Consider the following 19,411-nt stretch of genomic DNA (forward strand, 5'->3'; position numbering starts at 1 on the left):
ATGATCTACGAGCAATTCATAGGGCCCTAACTTTGGCTGTTTTTACATTTTCATAATTTTTCTATAATTTTAAGATTATTCTTATTTAAGACTTACATGTAGTAAGTTATTCTGACAGTTCATTTTTTAAAACTTTTTAAAATTAATATAGTATGTTACTGTGTGACCGATGTGATAGTGTATGGTGCAATGCGTAACAGTTTGTTGCAATATTGTGTGTGTAGTGTAGAGAGTACTGAAGTGGTGGTGGTGGGGGGGGGGGGGGGGGGGGGGGGGGGGAGGGGGGGGGGGGGGGGGGGGGAGGGGGGGGGGCAGTGTGGATGTGGACATGGTTTGTAGTGTTTGTATGAAAGCTGAATTGCTGAATGTCTCTATGTTTGAACTGGTATGTGTGGTGTATGTTTGTTTTTGTTCGTAAGTTTAAAGTTTTTAAGGATATGACTACATTGTAATTTATCTTTAAGATAATAATGTTTTCACATTTAACTATTAAAAACAGTTAATTTATCAGAAATCCTATACAGATAGTTCTTTGAAGAACTGTACTCGGCATTTGTGTACTACATACTTGGTCATCTCTCGTTTATATTATTCCTCCTTTTTAGTTTTGGACCGTTTATAGATATTGATATTCAATTTAACTTCCCCTTGGTTGTGTATGTGTTGTGTGTAGGAGTACGTGATAGTGAGTACCGGTATATTGCAGTTTGGTTGTGTTGATCATAACATGTATGTTATGCATGAAATATTTCTATATGTTGGAAAATAGATTTTCTCCTTCAACAACCTTTTTTTTTCGGTAAAAAGATTATAATCCAATCACAGAAAGGAGTTGGAAAATGCTAAAAGCATGTATGCTGGTTCATTTACATGTAAATATGGTTTCAATTAAATACTTGTATCTTCAAAGAAATTTAATAAAAGGTTCCTTTTTTTTCATTCCGCTTATTATTTGTACAATGTGATGTGAGTTACAGTATAGAGACACTGAATAATAAGTTATTTTTTCATCAGTTATTGAAATATGGGTGAAAACTATAAACTAAATTTGTATAAAAAATTGAAGTTCAAAGCACTATGTATTATGTTATTTACTTGTGATAGAGTTTTGAAACCCAATATGTAGGTAAAAGGTGCCTGTATCTGTTATTAATGAGATCCTATTTGTTTTTGTTAATCATTAGAGATAGCTTATCAAATTCAAACAAGCTACATTTGGAATGTGGGTTTGGCAGACTTTGCCCTAATGATACATATAAAGTAGAAGGAAAACTACCAACATTCATGTACCGTGTGTACTTTATCAGAGGGATAGGCATTAGTCAGCACATCTTGTTACAGGTATTCCAAAGTTTTTTTTATCTACTAGAACTGCAATTCTAGAGAAACTATCTAGAAGTCGGTCTGGCATTTTAGTGAGGTATTTAAATGAGTTGTTTTCAGACCAGCAATTTTGCCAATAGATCAGTGGAAAATCATGTACTCTATAGACTATACTGAATGTGGATAAGACCGACACACAGGATTTTGTGCGAGAGCATTGGTTCTACATGTAGCCTGGTTTCAATTTCATATTCTGATCTATCATCTTTCAGTTATATTTTCCTTAAGTTACTCATTTTGCATTTTCTTTAAACTCATTTGGCATATCTGTGTCATTCATTGTGTTCCTAGACAATGAATTTAAATTCTTTTTTAATCTGTGTGTTTGACACAAATAAATATTACTTTATCACCAGAACCGTTTCTGTCCATTACACACCTATTATACTATTTTAATTGAATTTTTCGAGCTGATGGTTTTGTTGCCAGTCTTTAACATTCAATGAAAATGTTGTTGTTTTCTGTTGAAAATGTATTTTCTCTTTTAACCTACAACTCAGTTTAACCTAATTAGAGAGATCCCTGTTCTAGGAGCATGGTTATGAAAGTTACAGAAATGGTGATAATATGATGGCAGTGATTGTGCTTACATGTATGTACTGCTGGAATTGTCATCTCTCTGTGCTTTCAGAGTTATGTGAATAGTCAATGAAATATGATTTTCTCAAGCAGATTGTAGGAACAGTTTTTCCTCATTTTACTTTTTGAAATTCATTTTGTAAGTGGTAACGTTGGTTCTCTTTGCTTCCATTTACAACTCTTATCACATTTCAATCGACATGTATCATACTTGTACAGTGTTAGGAGGATTGACTATACTAGTATATGAATTCAAATGAATATTCTTATGTCTACTCTTGATCTGCTTTAGTTTATTTTTAGTAGGATAGTAAAGTCTATCTTCAGGAAAAGGTGTTCCGTAGAAAAAAAAACATGTTACCTCAGCTTCTCCCTTCTTATAACCCCAGCTATTAGTGACCCTCGTTTCTATGCCTATGGAAGAAACTGTAGTAATAAAATTTGCAAATAATTGAATCCAATATTGTAATTCTAAATATATTTCAATGACAATTGTACCAACAATCCTGCGTTAAAATGACATATTGTTCTTGGTAATTTCGGTTAAAATTGTGAAGTTAAATCTTTTAGATTTTGCAAAGATTTGGACTGATATCATACAATGCTTTAATAAAGAGATATTTTGCTATATATTTTGTTGGTTTTAGACAGGTTTGTGAATTGATTCTGTTATGCGATTTACATGTTCTTGTAGGTGGCTTTTGGGGGTTAACATGAAAAAAGTGCTGATGAGGTACATGGGGGAAAGAGAGAGAGAGAGAGAGAGAGAGAGTGTGTGTGTGTGGGGGGGGGGGGAGGGGAGGGGGTGTATAAAGAAGATGAAATCTGAGGGAGAAGGAAAGAGAAACTAAACAAGGAAAAGAGAAGGAGAAAGAATAAAAGGGGGAAAATGAATTTCTGAGGGGTTAAAGAAAGAGGAGAGGGGCTATGAGGATAGGAACAAAAGAGAAAGAGAGAAAATGGAGTGAGTGATGGATTATATTACAGTTGTAGAGGACACAAAGAAGGGTAGGCAAGAGGAGAGGAGAAAGAGAAGGGAAAGAAAGATTGAGATATAGAGAAAGGGAAGAGTTCATGATTAAACAAATAGGTCAAAATAAAGTTATGACAGATAAAAGAAGAACAAAACTAGATGGAATTTTGACTGCGCGCAGTCGAAAATGATGCCTCCGCCATAGAGCAATTTAAATAATAGTGAGGTCTCTTGCTTTGCGCAATTTCTCAAGACGCGTGCCAAATTTCGAGGCAATCGGCCCCTCCCCCCCCCCCCCCCCCCAGTCAGGGAGGTGCTCAAAATAGCCCAGTTAAGTACGGGTTAAGTAACGGAACATATTTCAAGTGGTTCTTGACATATCATGACAAGTCCTATACATGTAGTCTGAAATTTTCAAGTTGACCTCTATGACCTTTGACATACATGTACTCCAAAATCTAATCTAATCGTTTTCCTATGGTGATATATATACTATCCTTAAGTTTGAAGTTTAAATCTCCAGTGGTTCTTGAGATATTATGATAACAATCTCAATGTATGGAATTTCATAAGTTGACCTCTGTGACCCTTGACCTTTGACCTACGTGCTCCAAAATCTAATCAGATCGTCTTCCTATGGTGATACATACTATCCTTAAGTTTGAAGTTTAAATCTCAAATGGTTCTTGAGATATCATGATAACAATCTCAATGTATGGAATTTCATAAGTTGACCTCTGTGACCCTTGACCTTTGACCTACGTGCTCCAAAATCTAATCAGATTGTTTTGCTATAGTGATACACACTATCACTAAGTTTGAAGTTTAAATCTCCAGTGGTTCTTGAGATATCATGATAACAATCTCAATGTATGGAATTTCATAAGTTGACCTCTGTGACCCTTGACCTTTGACATACGTGCTCCAAAATCTAATCAGATTGTTTTCCTATAGTGATACACACTATCACTAAGTTTGAAGTTTAAATCTCCAGTGGTTCTTGAGATATCATGATAACAATCTCAATGTATGGAATTTCATAAGTTGACCTCTGTGACCCTTGACCTTTGACATACGTGCTCCAAAATCTAATCAGATCGTCTTCCTATGGTGATACATACTATCCTTAAGTTTGAAGTTTAAATCTCAAATGGTTCTTGAGATATCGCGCTAACAAACTCAATACAAGGAATTTCATAAGTTGACCTCTGTGACCTGTGACCTTTGACCTACGTACTCCAAAATCTAATCAGATCGTCTTCCTATGGTGATAAATACTATTCCCGAGTCTTAAGTTTAAATCTTAAATGGTTCTTGAGATATTGTGATAACGGTCAAACGGGACGGACGTACGGACGGACGGACGGACGGACGGACGGACGGACGGACGGACGGACGGACGTACGGACGGACGGACGTACGGACGGACAACCCGAAAACATGATGCCTCCGGCACCACCTTCGGTGGCGGAGGCATAAAAAATCATCAATAGCATTGTCATCACTATCATCACTATCATAATATTCCATATTGTATATATCATAATTATCATCATACATTATTACCTTCATCAGTATTATTTTTGTAATCACTGTCACTACACCACCACCACCATCATCACCACTATCATCATCCTCATCATCCTCACTGCCATCACAGCTACCACCAGCAGCATCATCAGCATTGTCACCACTATCACAATAATCCATATTACGATCATTATCCCCTTCATCATAATTATCATCACCCTACTACTCCTTCCCCCCCCCCCCCCCCCCCCCCCCCTCCTCCGATCCACCTCATTATCACCATCAACAACAATCAACAATGAATTGCTAACTATTGACCACAAATCTTTTATAACTACATCATGTATTAATAAAAGATTTGTGGTCAATAGTTGGCAATTCAGGCACAACATACCGGTATGTTGTGTTGTGTCTGTGTGCACGGTACTCACACAAAGTTTAAAAAGTTCACCTTTCTTATGGCATCAAAAATAGATTCCACTAGGATATTCAGGATGTTTACATTACACATCAAAATGTAAAAATAGAAGACAATCCCTTATAAAAAAAAGTAAAGCTGTCCCACGTGTCTGTCTTTTATCGATGAATAATAACATTCTGATCTAACTTGGATACCACACCAACAATAGGGGACATTCCCTTTCATTTCCTTCCTCTCGTTTTTTACAGAATCACCGCGAAAGCTCACAACCGAAAAAACAATTTCCTCACCGTCATAACATCACCAAAATAAGGACAGATAGATCACAGGATGTTACAGAGCAGATTCCGCGTTGACACATTTCAGTTTTTAATTGACGTAGTACAATAGTTTTATAGACAGATGATGTCATAATGTGACTTCAGAAATCTACAAGCAACTAAATTCCCTTCACTGTAAATGTACATGGTAGATTACAAGAAGTGATTATATTACATGCTTAGATGGTAGTTGTTATAACCAGATTTAATGTAAACATGTACATAAGATATAAGGTATTTTCTCCCATATATACATCATAGATCATTCACCATGGTAACTGTTCATATCATGATCATACTCAATACTGTCTTATATTTTGCACATTATTCCCATAGTAATATAGCAATTTCTTTACAAGGTTATTACATGTACCAGTTTAAATGTACTTTTTTTGTTTAAAATAAATGGTTCCAATATACAAAGAATGATATGTATCTTTATTTACATCATGTATATCTAAATCTAATGATCAGAACACATATTTGACATATCACATGTTTATTGAATAATTGATGTCTAAATAAAATGAAATACAGGTATATATATATATATATATATATATATATATATATATATATATATATAAGCTTTAGATCATTGTTAAAGAGTTTACACAATACAAGATATTTTAATGAAAGAGAAGATAATTTCAAACACTATATTACAAATCATCATGATGGTCATTATAATATTTCATCTTCTGCTGAAAGTCAATCCATACAGAGTTCAACACATTTCTGGGTCACAGAAGACTATATTTTCTTCAATTTAATCAAGGTTAAATCAAAAACATATTACCGTATTTGCAACATTATGGCAAAGAGAATTAGTAAATCGTGAGGTATAATGATAATTAGTTGAGCTACCGGTAAACAAATTGACAAAATGAAAGTACTGCTACTATTTGTTATGTACACTAATACATGCACAGCTACATATGCTAAATATAAATATGATGTGTTAATTAATTTTGACAAAAAAGTAAAGACAAAAGTCTTTGGGAGTCTGGCTGCCTTCAAAATTATTCAAAAGCATATTATACCATTCCCAATTTCTCAAACATTTATGTAGTAACAGTACATATATATCTAACAAATGCAAATTGAATGATATCACTGTATGTTTTGATGACAGCTAGGGCCACCAGATGTTCAGTTTTAGAAACATCCACTTACATGTAAGTTTTTTACCTGTGTACATTGCCTAAATTATTGAAAATGATAGGTTTGATTTAAGTAATGACTGTTTTGTTACTACATCAAAACTAAAGATTGGTGTAGCGATTTGATCCACATTTAGTGTTCATGTCCCCAAAAGTCTGTCATGTTTTTATTCTTCGATCTGCAAGGCCGGGACACTATGATGTGTCTTTTTGTTAATTATCAACAGCTTTAATCACTTCAATTTATCTGAATTATGGCCCTCAAATTGTTCGCAAACTGCTTTAGATTACAAAAGGGAAAAACCACCTACAAAATGACCTCATAAATTGAATGACTGAATGTATAGTACCGGTATTGTTGACCTACTGGATGTGGGAAAATCAACAGCCGTTTTATCAGGTCAAAAATCTTCATCAGAATAATCAATAGCAGCCAGCCCGGCCCTGAACTGACTCAATGTTTTCAGGTTTTCTTAATTGTTACCATATTAGGGTAAATAGGAAATAAAGTGACATTTCCCCTTCAATATCTGGTTCAAAGAAACAATTTTTGTTTAATGTTTATGTTATAAATGTACAAGGACATGTACCCTCATTAATAGAGCAGTGTACATGTAGAGGGTAACTGGAAGGATAATTGATTTTAGTTTTTTCATCCTATCTTTCTCCTCTCCTGATAAAACAAAAACATGACCTAACCTTTATCAATGTGTAATATATCAACAATGCATTTGCATATAGTTAACCTATATTTAGAGAAAAAGCTTTGTTAATGTAACATGCAATAACATAAAAAACATATTCACAATGATTGCAATTGAAATATATACCATTAACGAACAAATATTCACTCTAATAAAATTGGAAGGACTTTAATATGTAGCTTCCATTCCTAGTATTTTTTTCAAACAAAAGCCTAAATTTTATTAGAATAATATATGTCCCTTGTGTTTAAGAAGTCAATGTCTTCAAATTTGATGAGTCGTACTTGTGTAATATTAATTTTTCTAAAACAAAGTTTATTGCTTCTAAAAGTGCAACCACCTCAAGCAAATTGCTGTTTACCCTCGATCAATATCTTTGGCAAATAAACGATTACACGTGTACACTTATATTGTTTATAGTTCTTCTTGTATCACATCATGTATATTTGTATATGTTTATCTCCATTATGATAACATGATTGTTAATATCACTTTAAGAGACTACAGAAATAGTCTTGTTTCATGCCAAATGGTGTTTATTTAAACTCCCATGACGAAATACATGAACTTTGAAGAAGAAAAAAATAAATATGCATTAATGCTGACTCACATATTGTACAAGTACATCTACAGTCGAATTTGCCTATAAAGGTTACCCAAGGGAAACAGAAAAAGTGGCCACTATATACAGATGACCTTTAAAACAGGTTCTGCAACACATATTTTCTTTTTTTCAAAATGCATGGCCACTATAGACAGGTGACCTAATTCATAGATAAGTGGCCACACAGACAGGGTCAGCTGTATGTGACATAAGGACTTACCGGTACTGTAATGCCCTTAAAAATTTCAAAGAATAGGTACAGGTTTCAGAAGTAGTTACCATACAAGAATTTGTAGGACCTCTTCCATTAAGGGACAGTCAAATGTGTTTCAGTGACCACCTGGATAGAAAGACCATGTGTTTGGAAATACCACTTCCCTTGGTTCCGCATCATATAATGCTTCTTTTTGTAACCTGATTATAATAACCTGTGGTAAAACAAAAGTAAACCTATTCAAAGACCACATATACCTCTCATGAGCATTTTTTTGTTTCTCCCTTAGGTGGTCTTTCTGTACAGGTTTTGCTGTATAAAGAGACAATACCCTGAAGATGAGACTAGCATCTATTATCAAAAACAAAACTATGAAGATGTCAATGATCTCATTTCTTTGCAATTCATTTCATTTTATTAAGGAGGTCTGGGATAAAGGTCACTATTTTTGTAGCTACAAATACAAAATGTACATCTACTTCAAAGTCCACCATTTGAAGAAGGTCGTAAAAAAGTGTATAACACTTATTTCAAGTTATTGACCTGGAGGTATTTCATAGACTGAAATAGACTTTTGGTCTATTTTTTTCTTATTCATTTCTTTAATTGAATTTCACATTTATTTCCTTCTCATTGACAACATGGTAAACCATAAACAAGTGAACGGTACAGTAAATAAATTTTAAAAAGCAGGAGGCTAACACCTGAAAAGCAAATGCTTGTGCTGGGAACTCCCATTATCAAGACAAATAAACTCAGAAGAAAGTTTGGCATTGGAGAATAACTTAGTAGTAGTTCACTATTGCGTATATTGTTTCAAGTCTTCTATACTAAGGTGTTTACGATGACACCAACACAGACAAAAGAAATCAAGAAATATAAGATATATCTTAATTCATAAAAATTCTTAAAAATAAAAAAAGTAATAGATATAACCTTGAGTCAACACATATTTCTGAGTTATACAGTTACATTGGATATATATACAGTACATACGTATTGATATCATAAATGTAAATGAAACATAATTTTGTTTGAGATGTACAGAGCATCATTCTTGATATAGCACACACTTCAGTTCACAAAGGATAAGGTCATGTACATGTATGACGGTTATTAAAAGATAAATATCTGATAACGATTAATGTTAAAAATTTGAACAGAAAAATAAATCTACACTGTACCTCGGTGAATCGTCTCTCCTGAATTAGACGACAAATTATATTTCAGCTCCAACGTTTACCCAAAGCATAAATATTTGATTGATGCATATGCAAATTAAATGCAAATTAAATGCAAATTAAATGCATTTCCCCTTCTTTTACCAAGCTACCTACATGCCCTTCTGGCCCCCTCCTACATGTATATACATGTATTTTTCTTCCAAGATATGAGGAGAAATTTGTTTTGCTTTTTTGTTTCATGCTTTAGAAATGCACAGTATTTTGCAATTGCTTTACTAGTTGTTTACATGAACATTTTCTGCAGTTTATAGTGAGAGAAAGCCAGACGAGGAGAGGGATAGGTAGAGAAACGGAGAGACCCACAGGCAGTCACGGAAAGAGATAACATTGTTTGATTAATGCCATACCCCAGAGCCATTTGTATCATTTTTCCTCACTTTAAATGACAGTGCAATCAATTTCATTACAATCATTAAGCAACTTAATTTTAACTTTCAATTTCAAAACAAATTAGGAAACATTACAGACTTGAAATGAATTGCAAGAGGAAAGGGACATTGGGTAATGAACTTCAAGATAACTTTGCAAAAGAATGGTATCCACCCCTATAAAGTCTAGAATGATATAAAGCTGTATTTCATATTTTCCATCTTTACCTCGCTGAAATGCAAGCTATTGCTTTTAATTGCTACCTATATTCCCTAGCTTTCCAAACTATAAGCTACATCTACTATCTATACAAGTCCCTCAACCAGTGAATAAATTCCTTTCCCTTCTACACCCGGATGAAGAAAGGCAAATGTACAGAAATGCTTTAATATCTTCACCTAGTATTAAGCTTTTAAAGTGATCACAAATATATTAGCATCATGCAAAATATTTTATGATTAACCATACATGTAATGTAGCTTGGATAATTCCTTCCCATTACCAATGCAATTTGGCTACCGGTATATATTGAAGGGAGTCAGGTACCTTTTTTTTAATCAATTGCTGTTTTAGTACTATTGATGTTGGCCTATACATGTAGTTCATGCAACTTGTCTCTAAAGATCTGCCTTGAGTGAAACTGGTCTAATCTCCACCATAGAGGGCACTCTTTCTGATAAATATCACCATGAAGAAAACAATGTCCATCCAAGGGTGACAATTATAGAAATGTTGACAGTAAAAGTACATGTATGTGATAATTATTCATGTACACTGTACATGTATGTAATGATATGATTAACAACATAAAGACTATAGTATGACATATGACACATGTACATGTATTCATCCCATCATGACCATGTTCCTTACTATACATGCATCAAATGATAGTAAAATTATTGGAGTGATACCTGAAACTTGCAACTTAATGTCACAGATATTACATTAATGTGCTGATTATTAACAAATAACATTACAACTTTAATAGAGGACTGACAAAACAATCTTGGTTTCGTGATATACATGTATACGACAAAGTGGACATTGGACAGATAACACAATCAGGAATGGAGTATCTGTCGAGTACTTAGAACAAAGTTTTGTTAGGAATGTTGATTAAGTTGAATTCACAACAAAAATAAGATGACTTGCTTTTCTTCTGCTCATTTGAGCTTAAATGGGCTTGTTAGTAATTTCATGAACTATTTCTCTATTTCTTTCCAAAGATAGTAATGTTATTTACAATGGATGTACATGTTTTCCACACTCGAAATACAAAGTAGTAAAGACAAATCAAGATTGAACAAAAGGTAACTAGAAATTGGTTTAAAAACATTAAGTACTGAAAGAAATCAAATTTGAATCAAGGTTACAAACCAAGCACACTTTAGTCTTGTTAATAACACACAGTTCATTTCAAGGACATTGGCTGGCTTTCATTACCATAGTTGATGCCTATTTCAGAAGCTATTCTCACTTCTGCACTTACTGTTCAATAAAACAATTGCACAAAACACAAATGCACATTATTCTCTTTAATAAACTTCTATACTTTAAACATTACATTTTTGGATATAAAGAGTCTGTTTTTTTTCCTCAATCTTATTAAGCAATATCTCTATTCTCTTTTCTATTTTTTACCTCTCATTCATCAATTTATCTATGATACTGTTACTGTTACACATACTTTTCCTACTAGTGATATGAATTAATGTTTCAATCTCTATGCATAGCCTCCTCAGACTACATTTATTTTTTCTAATTTAGAAGAAGTTGCTGAATTGTGAGAATGAATCGATGAAACTTATTGCAATATAAGATAATTTGATATCAAAGTAACATTGTACACATGATGTTATGTAAGGTATTAAATTAGTATATGTACATGTAGTACAACTCAAGGAAAAGTCAAAGATGAACGATTCATAAAATAACAACAAATGTTGACAAGTGATATCATGGAGGAGAAATACAGTATGTATGTATGTATGTTTGTTCGTTTGTTTGGTTTTAAGATATTTGTATTGCTGTACAGTATATACAAGCATTTAATAACCGAGCACAAAGGTTCCCTGAATTAGTCATTCTTTGAATTATTTTAATTTACCTGCTTGGTTAGAATCACTCTTTGACTTTGCAAATCGAGGTATATCGAAATTGAGTAATCTTTGAAAATGGATAGAGGTATTACATTGTATATAGTCAATCTAGTGGAAGGAAAGAAAGTACTTGATGATTCAATTATTTCAAAATAGAATGCTTATTGTTAGGATTTTTTTTTTTACTATGGTGTAGCAACAAACTTTCAGGCTATTCAGTGCAATGTGTCCCATACAGTATCTTTTCTGCATACTGTATTTTATCCAATAATGCAGAATCTGTGGATATGACTATTGAATATTGGGGCTTTCTGGTACAATTACCAGTAGTCATATAGTAGAGTCAAAGTGTGTAGACCCCGCTGATATTTTTCGGGGACAAAGGTTTTTAAGTGTTTTTGAGTTGTTTGGAGGTCAATGATTAAAATTAGCTTGGGTAGTCCCCTCCTAACCCCCGGCAACTCTTGTAGGGGTCAAAATAAGGTCAAAATGGGGTCAATAGGGGGTCATTTTTTTTAAATGCCCTGATTATGTTCAAAGACATGTCAAATTGTTTGTCTCGTCATACTGAACAAAAAAGTGTACATGATCATATACCCCTGACCTCCCGTTAAGAAGTTATGGCCGGAAAAGTCAAAAGGTCAACGAACTTTCATTTGAGGGCAAAATACACTAAAAGTGTTAAGATCGATCAATTTTCATGTTTTTTGTGTCTATTTATATGTATTTTTATTTAGAAATTTGAATGAGACAATTTCTACTTAAGAAGACCATATTCAAAAGATATAAGGGGTCAAAATAAAGTCATTTGGGGTCAAATGAGCTCCTTTGGGATCAAAATACACTAACAGACTTAGAAGTTATTTGTGTCAAATTATGTGTAAATTGATGAATAATAGTGAATGAATTTTTTTTTTTTTTTAATTTAGAAAACCATATTTAATTGATGTAAGGAGTCATTATAAGGCCAAAATGGGGTCATTTGGGGTCAAAAATGTTTAATTGACCTAAATTGTGCTGTAATGCACTCTCACACTGAATGAGAAAGAGCAGTTTCATTCTAGGGTTAAAATACGATAGGAGTGACAACAAAGCCATGTTCATTTTTGTTTAAGTGTCACAATGCAGTTTACATGTAATTTAACTGGTGGCCACAATGTCAAATTAGCTTGATTGTTTTTATCTGCCCATCAGTTACATACACAACCCTGCGCTCTCTTACTAGGTATGGTAAATGTCTTAATTTGTAGCAACATACCTTAAAGGGCGGATAGATGTGACAAATTAGAGGTTCTACGCATAGTCGGAATCTTCAGAGACAGAGTCTTGATCATTATCGATATCCGAATCGGAGTCAGACTGTGGAGATTGGTCATCTGCTGGTATTAGGTTGGTCAAACGTGTAGGCAATGCAGGCTTGGTGTATCGAAGTGGGATGCAGTTGCCATCTTTCATGTGCCATCCATGGTGGAGAGGTGATGGAGGAGCATCTGGACTCCTGAAGTTTAGGAAGATGTATGCCTGATAGTTGGCTCGTCTGACCTTCATGTGAGTCGCAATCAGGTGGCATTCTCTGTGTTGCTTTTTTCTTCATACTCTCCCACTTCTTTGCTCTTGCCTCTGCTAAACTTGTACTAGTTTTGTCTTTGTAGATAAACTTAATTGTGAATTGCTCCATGTCGATTTGGGTGTCTTCTGATACGGGCAGCTGTTTTCCAAGTCCTTGGAGCAAACTCCTTCCTTCCTCTGACTTCATTGCCGATTCAAAGATGGATGGTTTGCCATGGCCATAGAAGCCAGAGACAGCGTCTGCACCAGTATGAACATGAAAGGGGACAATGACATCTGCCACTTCAGGACTGCAAAGCTTCTTACAGTCATAGACGAAGCCCTTCCTCTTGATGCCTAATGGTCCTTCAATCTGATGGGCTGCGTATGCTGCTAGAACCATAACATCTGTGTCTTCTGCATCGATAACAACAGTGTCTTCCACACCTGACTGTCTTAGTTGGTAATACACATAGAGAAGGATGGTGTCCGCTTCTGTGTGTTGGCATGTGAATTGCTCTAATACCCCATTCACAGTGGTTTTGAAATTTGTAGCGGCGTTGTAGCGGAGCGGCGACACCGCCATAACACCGCTACAAATGCATTCACAGTAGAAAAGTTATCCCGCTGCAGCAGCGGGATAAATATCATGTACCCATTCACGCTGCAGCGGGTGATTTTTATTACCTCCGTAACAAACACGTGTATGCATGGCTCATGACCCGCGAGTGACCCCGATATGACCGGAAATACTTCAGCGCGGGGTTTTCGATTGCTTGAAATTGCGCGCGCTAGCTGTACTTTACACACTCTTCCTCATGTAGCTAGCTCGATTTAGCTATGGATCTATCTATACTTTTACGTTTGCTTTTTGTATCCTCGATCATATTACTTTTTAAAAAACTAGCATTTTTATTGCTTCCAGTCAGAATATTTAATTTTTTGAAGTGTGAAATATTTTTATTTGGATAATTATAATATCTACATAATAATAAAATCAATTTGAATCCACTGGTTACTTTATTTCTATTTCACTTTATGTTCCCCATTGCTGGAGAAAAGAGGTCAGTGATAGGTAAGTAAACAAATCACACGTGTTTGTCGCGGTGTTATAGCGGAGAGCCTTCACACTGAGTAAACACCGCGACAGCAGCGGGACTGTCCCGCTGCTGTAGCTAGGCGAACCTAGCGATAGTTTGTCGCGGCGTTATCGCGAGGCGGTGTTATCCCGCGATAGTTTATAACGGGTCCGAGCCTTCACACTGAAGACAACACCGCGACAGCAGCGGGACAGTCCCGCTGCTGTCGCGGTGTTTGAGGCCACTGTGAATGGGGTATAATTCTGTGCCCTTCTGCAGATCTGAGCAACGATCTCTCACTGAGTATATATATGTCGTCTCTGGGTGTTCCAATGACATGATCTTGAACTCTGCATTCAGAAACTGTTGGAGCCGAACTTTGTTGCCTGGATTTTTGAACATATTATTGAACAGCCTAGATGTTGGCAGTGGATCATCTCTTCTCATAAATACATTTCGGCTACTTCCTACATAAGTAACGCCTGTACGCCTCTGATGTTCACTATCCTTGATACTCTCATCTAGGTCATAGGGATCATTCACAAAGAAAATTGTGGTCGCCTTTCTGTGACGACCTGCAACTATGTTGTAAATCTTGTTTGCATAATTGCCCCACGTGTAATCTGTACCATCCTGCTTCTCTCTATCCTCTGCTGATGGAGTACTAAGTCTCCAAATGAATCCCATGTCGACGAGTGCAATGTAGTTGTTAAGCGAGTTTATCTCCTCAAGATTGAGCTTGTCAACCAACTTTGATTTCATCACCTTTCTCAGTGTTCCGTACACGTTAAAGATAGGTAGACATTCATCTGTAACACGATATTGCATTACATCGCTCAGTCGAAATGTGTCCTCACATTTCTGAGCAAGAGAGATTACCTCTGTCATGGCCTTGTTATCCATTGCATCAGTCTTTGTAACCCGAGATGTTCCTTTAACAATTGGTGACTTGGTGAAACTGCAGCGTGAATTCCTGTGCATCGTGTCATCAAAGTTCTTCTCATCGGAAAACATCCTCTCTTTGAAAAATGATTGAACAAGCACTTCACCATCTTTGTGCGCATTCTCAAAGTCAACGACCAGCTGATCGGATGCCATCATACCAGACTGCAGAGACCTCAATGTTGGCTTGGTCTCATCAAACGGGTCACAGTCAAACTCACCCAGGCATTTGTCCAGATCTTGAACCCCTTTCTCATCTCTCTGCAGTCTCTTCTTGCAATTTTCTCTGTGATCGTTGGAAGAGTCTTTGAGGTTTGCCAGTACATGCAAGGAGTTTCTCACTTTGTTGCAAGCATTTGTGGTTTTTGTGTGTGCAAGTAACATCTTTTCGTTCTTCAAGATATGTTTCCGTCCTGCTTTCATCTTTGAACCCTTGTTCATGGTCATCTCTATCCATAAATCTAGGGGTAAACAGGAATATGGTTTCCCGGTCATTGATTGGGAGAACAACCCCTCTTTTCAAGTAGGTTTCCTTCTCTTCTGGTAGACTTGAGATCTCGAGCCAAAACTCAACCAGCCACTTGCTGTATTTGTCATTATCGTAGATGCGCAACCATGGAAACATCATCCTGAGAGAAGCTTTGAACGAATCCCAGTCTTGTGTCCGCAGACCATGTATGTTCATGAGCAGTATTTCCACCATGTCCATGAAGCTTAGCCAGAACCTAGCCATTGGAGAATCAGATGCTTCAACGCTTTCAAATGCCTTTGTCACAAAAGATGTCAATTCTTCATTTTCCAGGAGATCTGCAGCTGCTGCTTGCAACTGCGCTTGTGAACATGTAGATGGATTTTTGAGAATCTCAAGGCTGACTTTAAGTCCTTAAAGGTATGTTGCAACAAATTAAGACATTTACCATACCTAGTAAGAGAGCGCAGGGTTGTGTATGTAACTGATGGGCAGATAAAAACAATCAAGCTAATTTGACATTGTGGCCACCAGTTAAATTACATGTAAACTGCATTGTGACACTTAAAAAAAATGAACATGGCTTTGTTGTCACTCCTATCGTATTTTAACCCTAGAATGAAACTGCTCTTTCTCATTCAGTGTGAGAGTGCATTACAGCACAATTTAGGTCAATTAAACATTTTTGACCCCAAATGACCCCATTTTGGCCTTATAATGACTCCTTACATCAATTGAATATGGTTTTCTAAATTTAAAAAAAAAAAAAATTCATTCACTATTATTCATCAATTTACACATAATTTGACACAAATAACTCCTAAGTCTGTTAGTGTATTTTGATCCCAAAGGAGCTCATTTGACCCCAAATGACCTTATTTTGACCCCTTATATCTTTTGAATACGGTCTTCTTAAGTAGAAATTGTAGAAATTGTCTCATTCAAATTTCGAAATAAAAATACATATAAATAGACACAAAAAACATGAAAATTGATCGATCCTAACAGTTTTAGTGTATTTTGCCCTCAAATGAAAGTTCCTTGACCTTTTGACTTTTCCGGCCATAACTTCTTAACGGGAGGTCAGGGGTATATGATCATGTACACTTTTTTGTTCAGTATGACGAGACAAACAATTTGACATGTCTTTGAACATAATCAGGGCATTTAAAAAAATTGACCTCCTATTGACCCCATTTTGACCTTATTTTGACCCCTACGAGAGTTGCCGGGAGTTAGGAGGGGACTACCCAAGCTAATTTTAATCATTGACCTCCAAACAACTCAAAAACACTTAAAAACCTTTGTCCCCGAAAAATATCAGCGGGGTCTACACACTTTGACTCTACTAATAGTCATATCAAGACATTTCTCATTTAAACAAGGAGAATGTCATGCATTATCTGCTTGGAGCCAGAAGGGCATTAACTCTGTGTTAAAGTATATGAGATTCAGCCCTTCTGGCCCTGAACAAATGACATGAATGTTGTATGGGATAGTATGACACATTGCATAGAATTGCCCTTTTGCTAAATCACATTTCATATCAAATAAATTATTTTTGCAGGGTTAATGTACTTGTGCAGTACTTTGTTTGACAACCAACATAATCTTAATCTAGTTTACCTTTTAAACATTTGAAAGCTTTTCTTCCTGTGTGAGCTTTAGATGGAAAAGGTTGGTGAAAATAAACAAATAAAACAATTGATGCCTGTTATTTGACTGTAACAATACACATTGAAATGCAGTCACAGTGAACGATATCATAATGCAATGAATATGCAAAAATTCATAATTCTAACCTTCTTTTCTTACATTTCTTTACACTCTTAAACAGAGATCTGTGCAATGCTGTAAAAAGGGAAATTTCATTCATCCATAAGTTATTATTGCAAACAATGAAAAAGTATATACAATATCAGAAATTCTGGTGCAATGAAAGAAAGATTTTTAAAAACAAAAATGGAATGGATAGAAATAAGATATGAATCGACGGGCGCAAGCACACATTTCTCTAACCATATCAATCACTTCATACAGTGTAATTTCCACTGTTTAACTAAATCAGATCAGAATGAAATGTTCTAAAAACAGTAATATTCTACTTTTGTATATGTTTGTTTATCATCTTGATAAACCTGGCTTTAGTATGCATTATCAGCAAAAGATTCATTGTCAGCAAAGAATCCTATGATGAAATAATTTGACACCTGGGCCAAAGGAACACTGTAAACGAAATGCATTATGTGAAGACAGGCAGAGATTTGAACCCTAAACCAGATGGTCAAATGAATGAACCACTAAACTACAGTAAACCCACTCTCCATGGACAGAATGTATTAAACTTTCATGCAGAAGATCTAACACTATTACTGCATAATTTGTGTCCATTTCAGCGAAAACAATATTGCACAGAGTGAACAAATAAAAGAAGCAAGGTAAGATCAAGAAAACTGGCAGATTGCTTTACTTGTGGCAGTTATTATATGTACATAAGGGCAGAGAAAGAAAAAAAATACAAAGTTCACCGGTAAATTGTTTTCCTTCATCATATGATACATATACATACAATGTAAATTAATAATGTTAAAATGACAATCAGGTAATCAAAGTACACACCACTGTACATACTCCTGATAATTTGTTTTAATATACACCTTTATATAATTCATTTTCAAAAGCAATATATTTCTAAACAATTATTATTAATGAATAATTGATGTATAGGGCAAATGAAAGAAAAGATGATTTTTTTTATTTCATAATCATTCTAAAACTTTTTGCTTTTCTTCTATAATAGATTCAGCAAGTTTTGAAAATAAAGGCAGAATTGCTAGAAATCTTCTAGAAACCCAGAAACCAAGATATACCACTTTTTAAACTTGTATTTGAACGTCCACAACACATTTCTCGTCAATAATTAGAGAGATAGGATTAGTTATGTAATGCAAAGGGCGGTTCCAAAAGATGTTTCATTTTTCAGCCCAGTTTGGTACATGTATTGAAAGCCTATACCCATGGGGTTGTATTTGTAAGGCAGTTGAGTTGATTTCATGCATTTAATCCATTCAATATCCACTATTTATTCACTACCATGCATCTCTCTGAATCTTCTTCTAATAAAAACTTATGGCGGCATTCAAAGGGTTATTTTGGATCCATCATGATTGAAAAGGACAGAAAGAAACATCTCTTTACGAGTCTTCTAATAAGGCAGTCAGTTTTGTATCTACATGTACCATGAATGAAAGGATGGACAAGGGCATAAAAGCTGTCTAAAAAGAGAAAAAGGGAAATGGTTCAGTGGAATGGATCAAATCTGAAATAACCCTTTAACGCTTTACCTGCTCTCTTTGACAAATGGAACAGCCAGTGGATTGCCACAGTCAACTGTTGGCACACATACAGTGTACAGGTATAGCACACTCCAAGCAAAGCGGCAGTCCTGGGTCAATAAAGAGTTTCAAATAATCTTTGTATGATTTGACAAATGCTAATTTTTTTCACCTGATGTGCGGGCAGCTGTATCCAGCCTCGTGGATGCCAACGCACTCGACCACCGGAGAGTGTCCGCTGTCCCACATGCCGGGCTCACACGTCCGGCAAAGCTTGTCCAAAGTGCAGGGGAGGCGCACTAGGGTCCGGAACTTGTGGAGCAGACTTCTCGCCTGTAATAATAATAATAATAATAGCCTAATAGTCCACTCCAAATTTTATTAAACCGAAACGGAAATTCTTTTTGCCCAATTGATCGTGAGCCCAGATCG

The 19,411-nt window shown here is 35.5% G+C and overlaps 1 protein-coding gene across 1 annotated transcript in view; it reads right to left on the reverse strand.

The window, feature by feature from the left end:
* Positions 1 to 18,421: 18,421 nt before the first annotated feature.
* Positions 18,422 to 19,411, reverse strand: part of LOC582913 (TBC1 domain family member 16) — a 29,178-nt gene continuing 28,188 nt past the window's right edge. The window contains exon 9 of the mRNA XM_782846.5: positions 18,422 to 19,312. Within this exon, the coding sequence (XP_787939.3) occupies positions 19,148 to 19,312 (165 nt within the window). The 3' untranslated portion in view covers positions 18,422 to 19,147. The remainder of the gene's footprint in view (positions 19,313 to 19,411) is intronic.

This window comes from Strongylocentrotus purpuratus, unplaced genomic scaffold, assembly GCF_000002235.5.
Source record: "Strongylocentrotus purpuratus isolate Spur 01 unplaced genomic scaffold, Spur_5.0 spur5_scaffold_14, whole genome shotgun sequence".
Taxonomy (NCBI): Eukaryota; Metazoa; Echinodermata; class Echinoidea; order Camarodonta; family Strongylocentrotidae; genus Strongylocentrotus; species Strongylocentrotus purpuratus.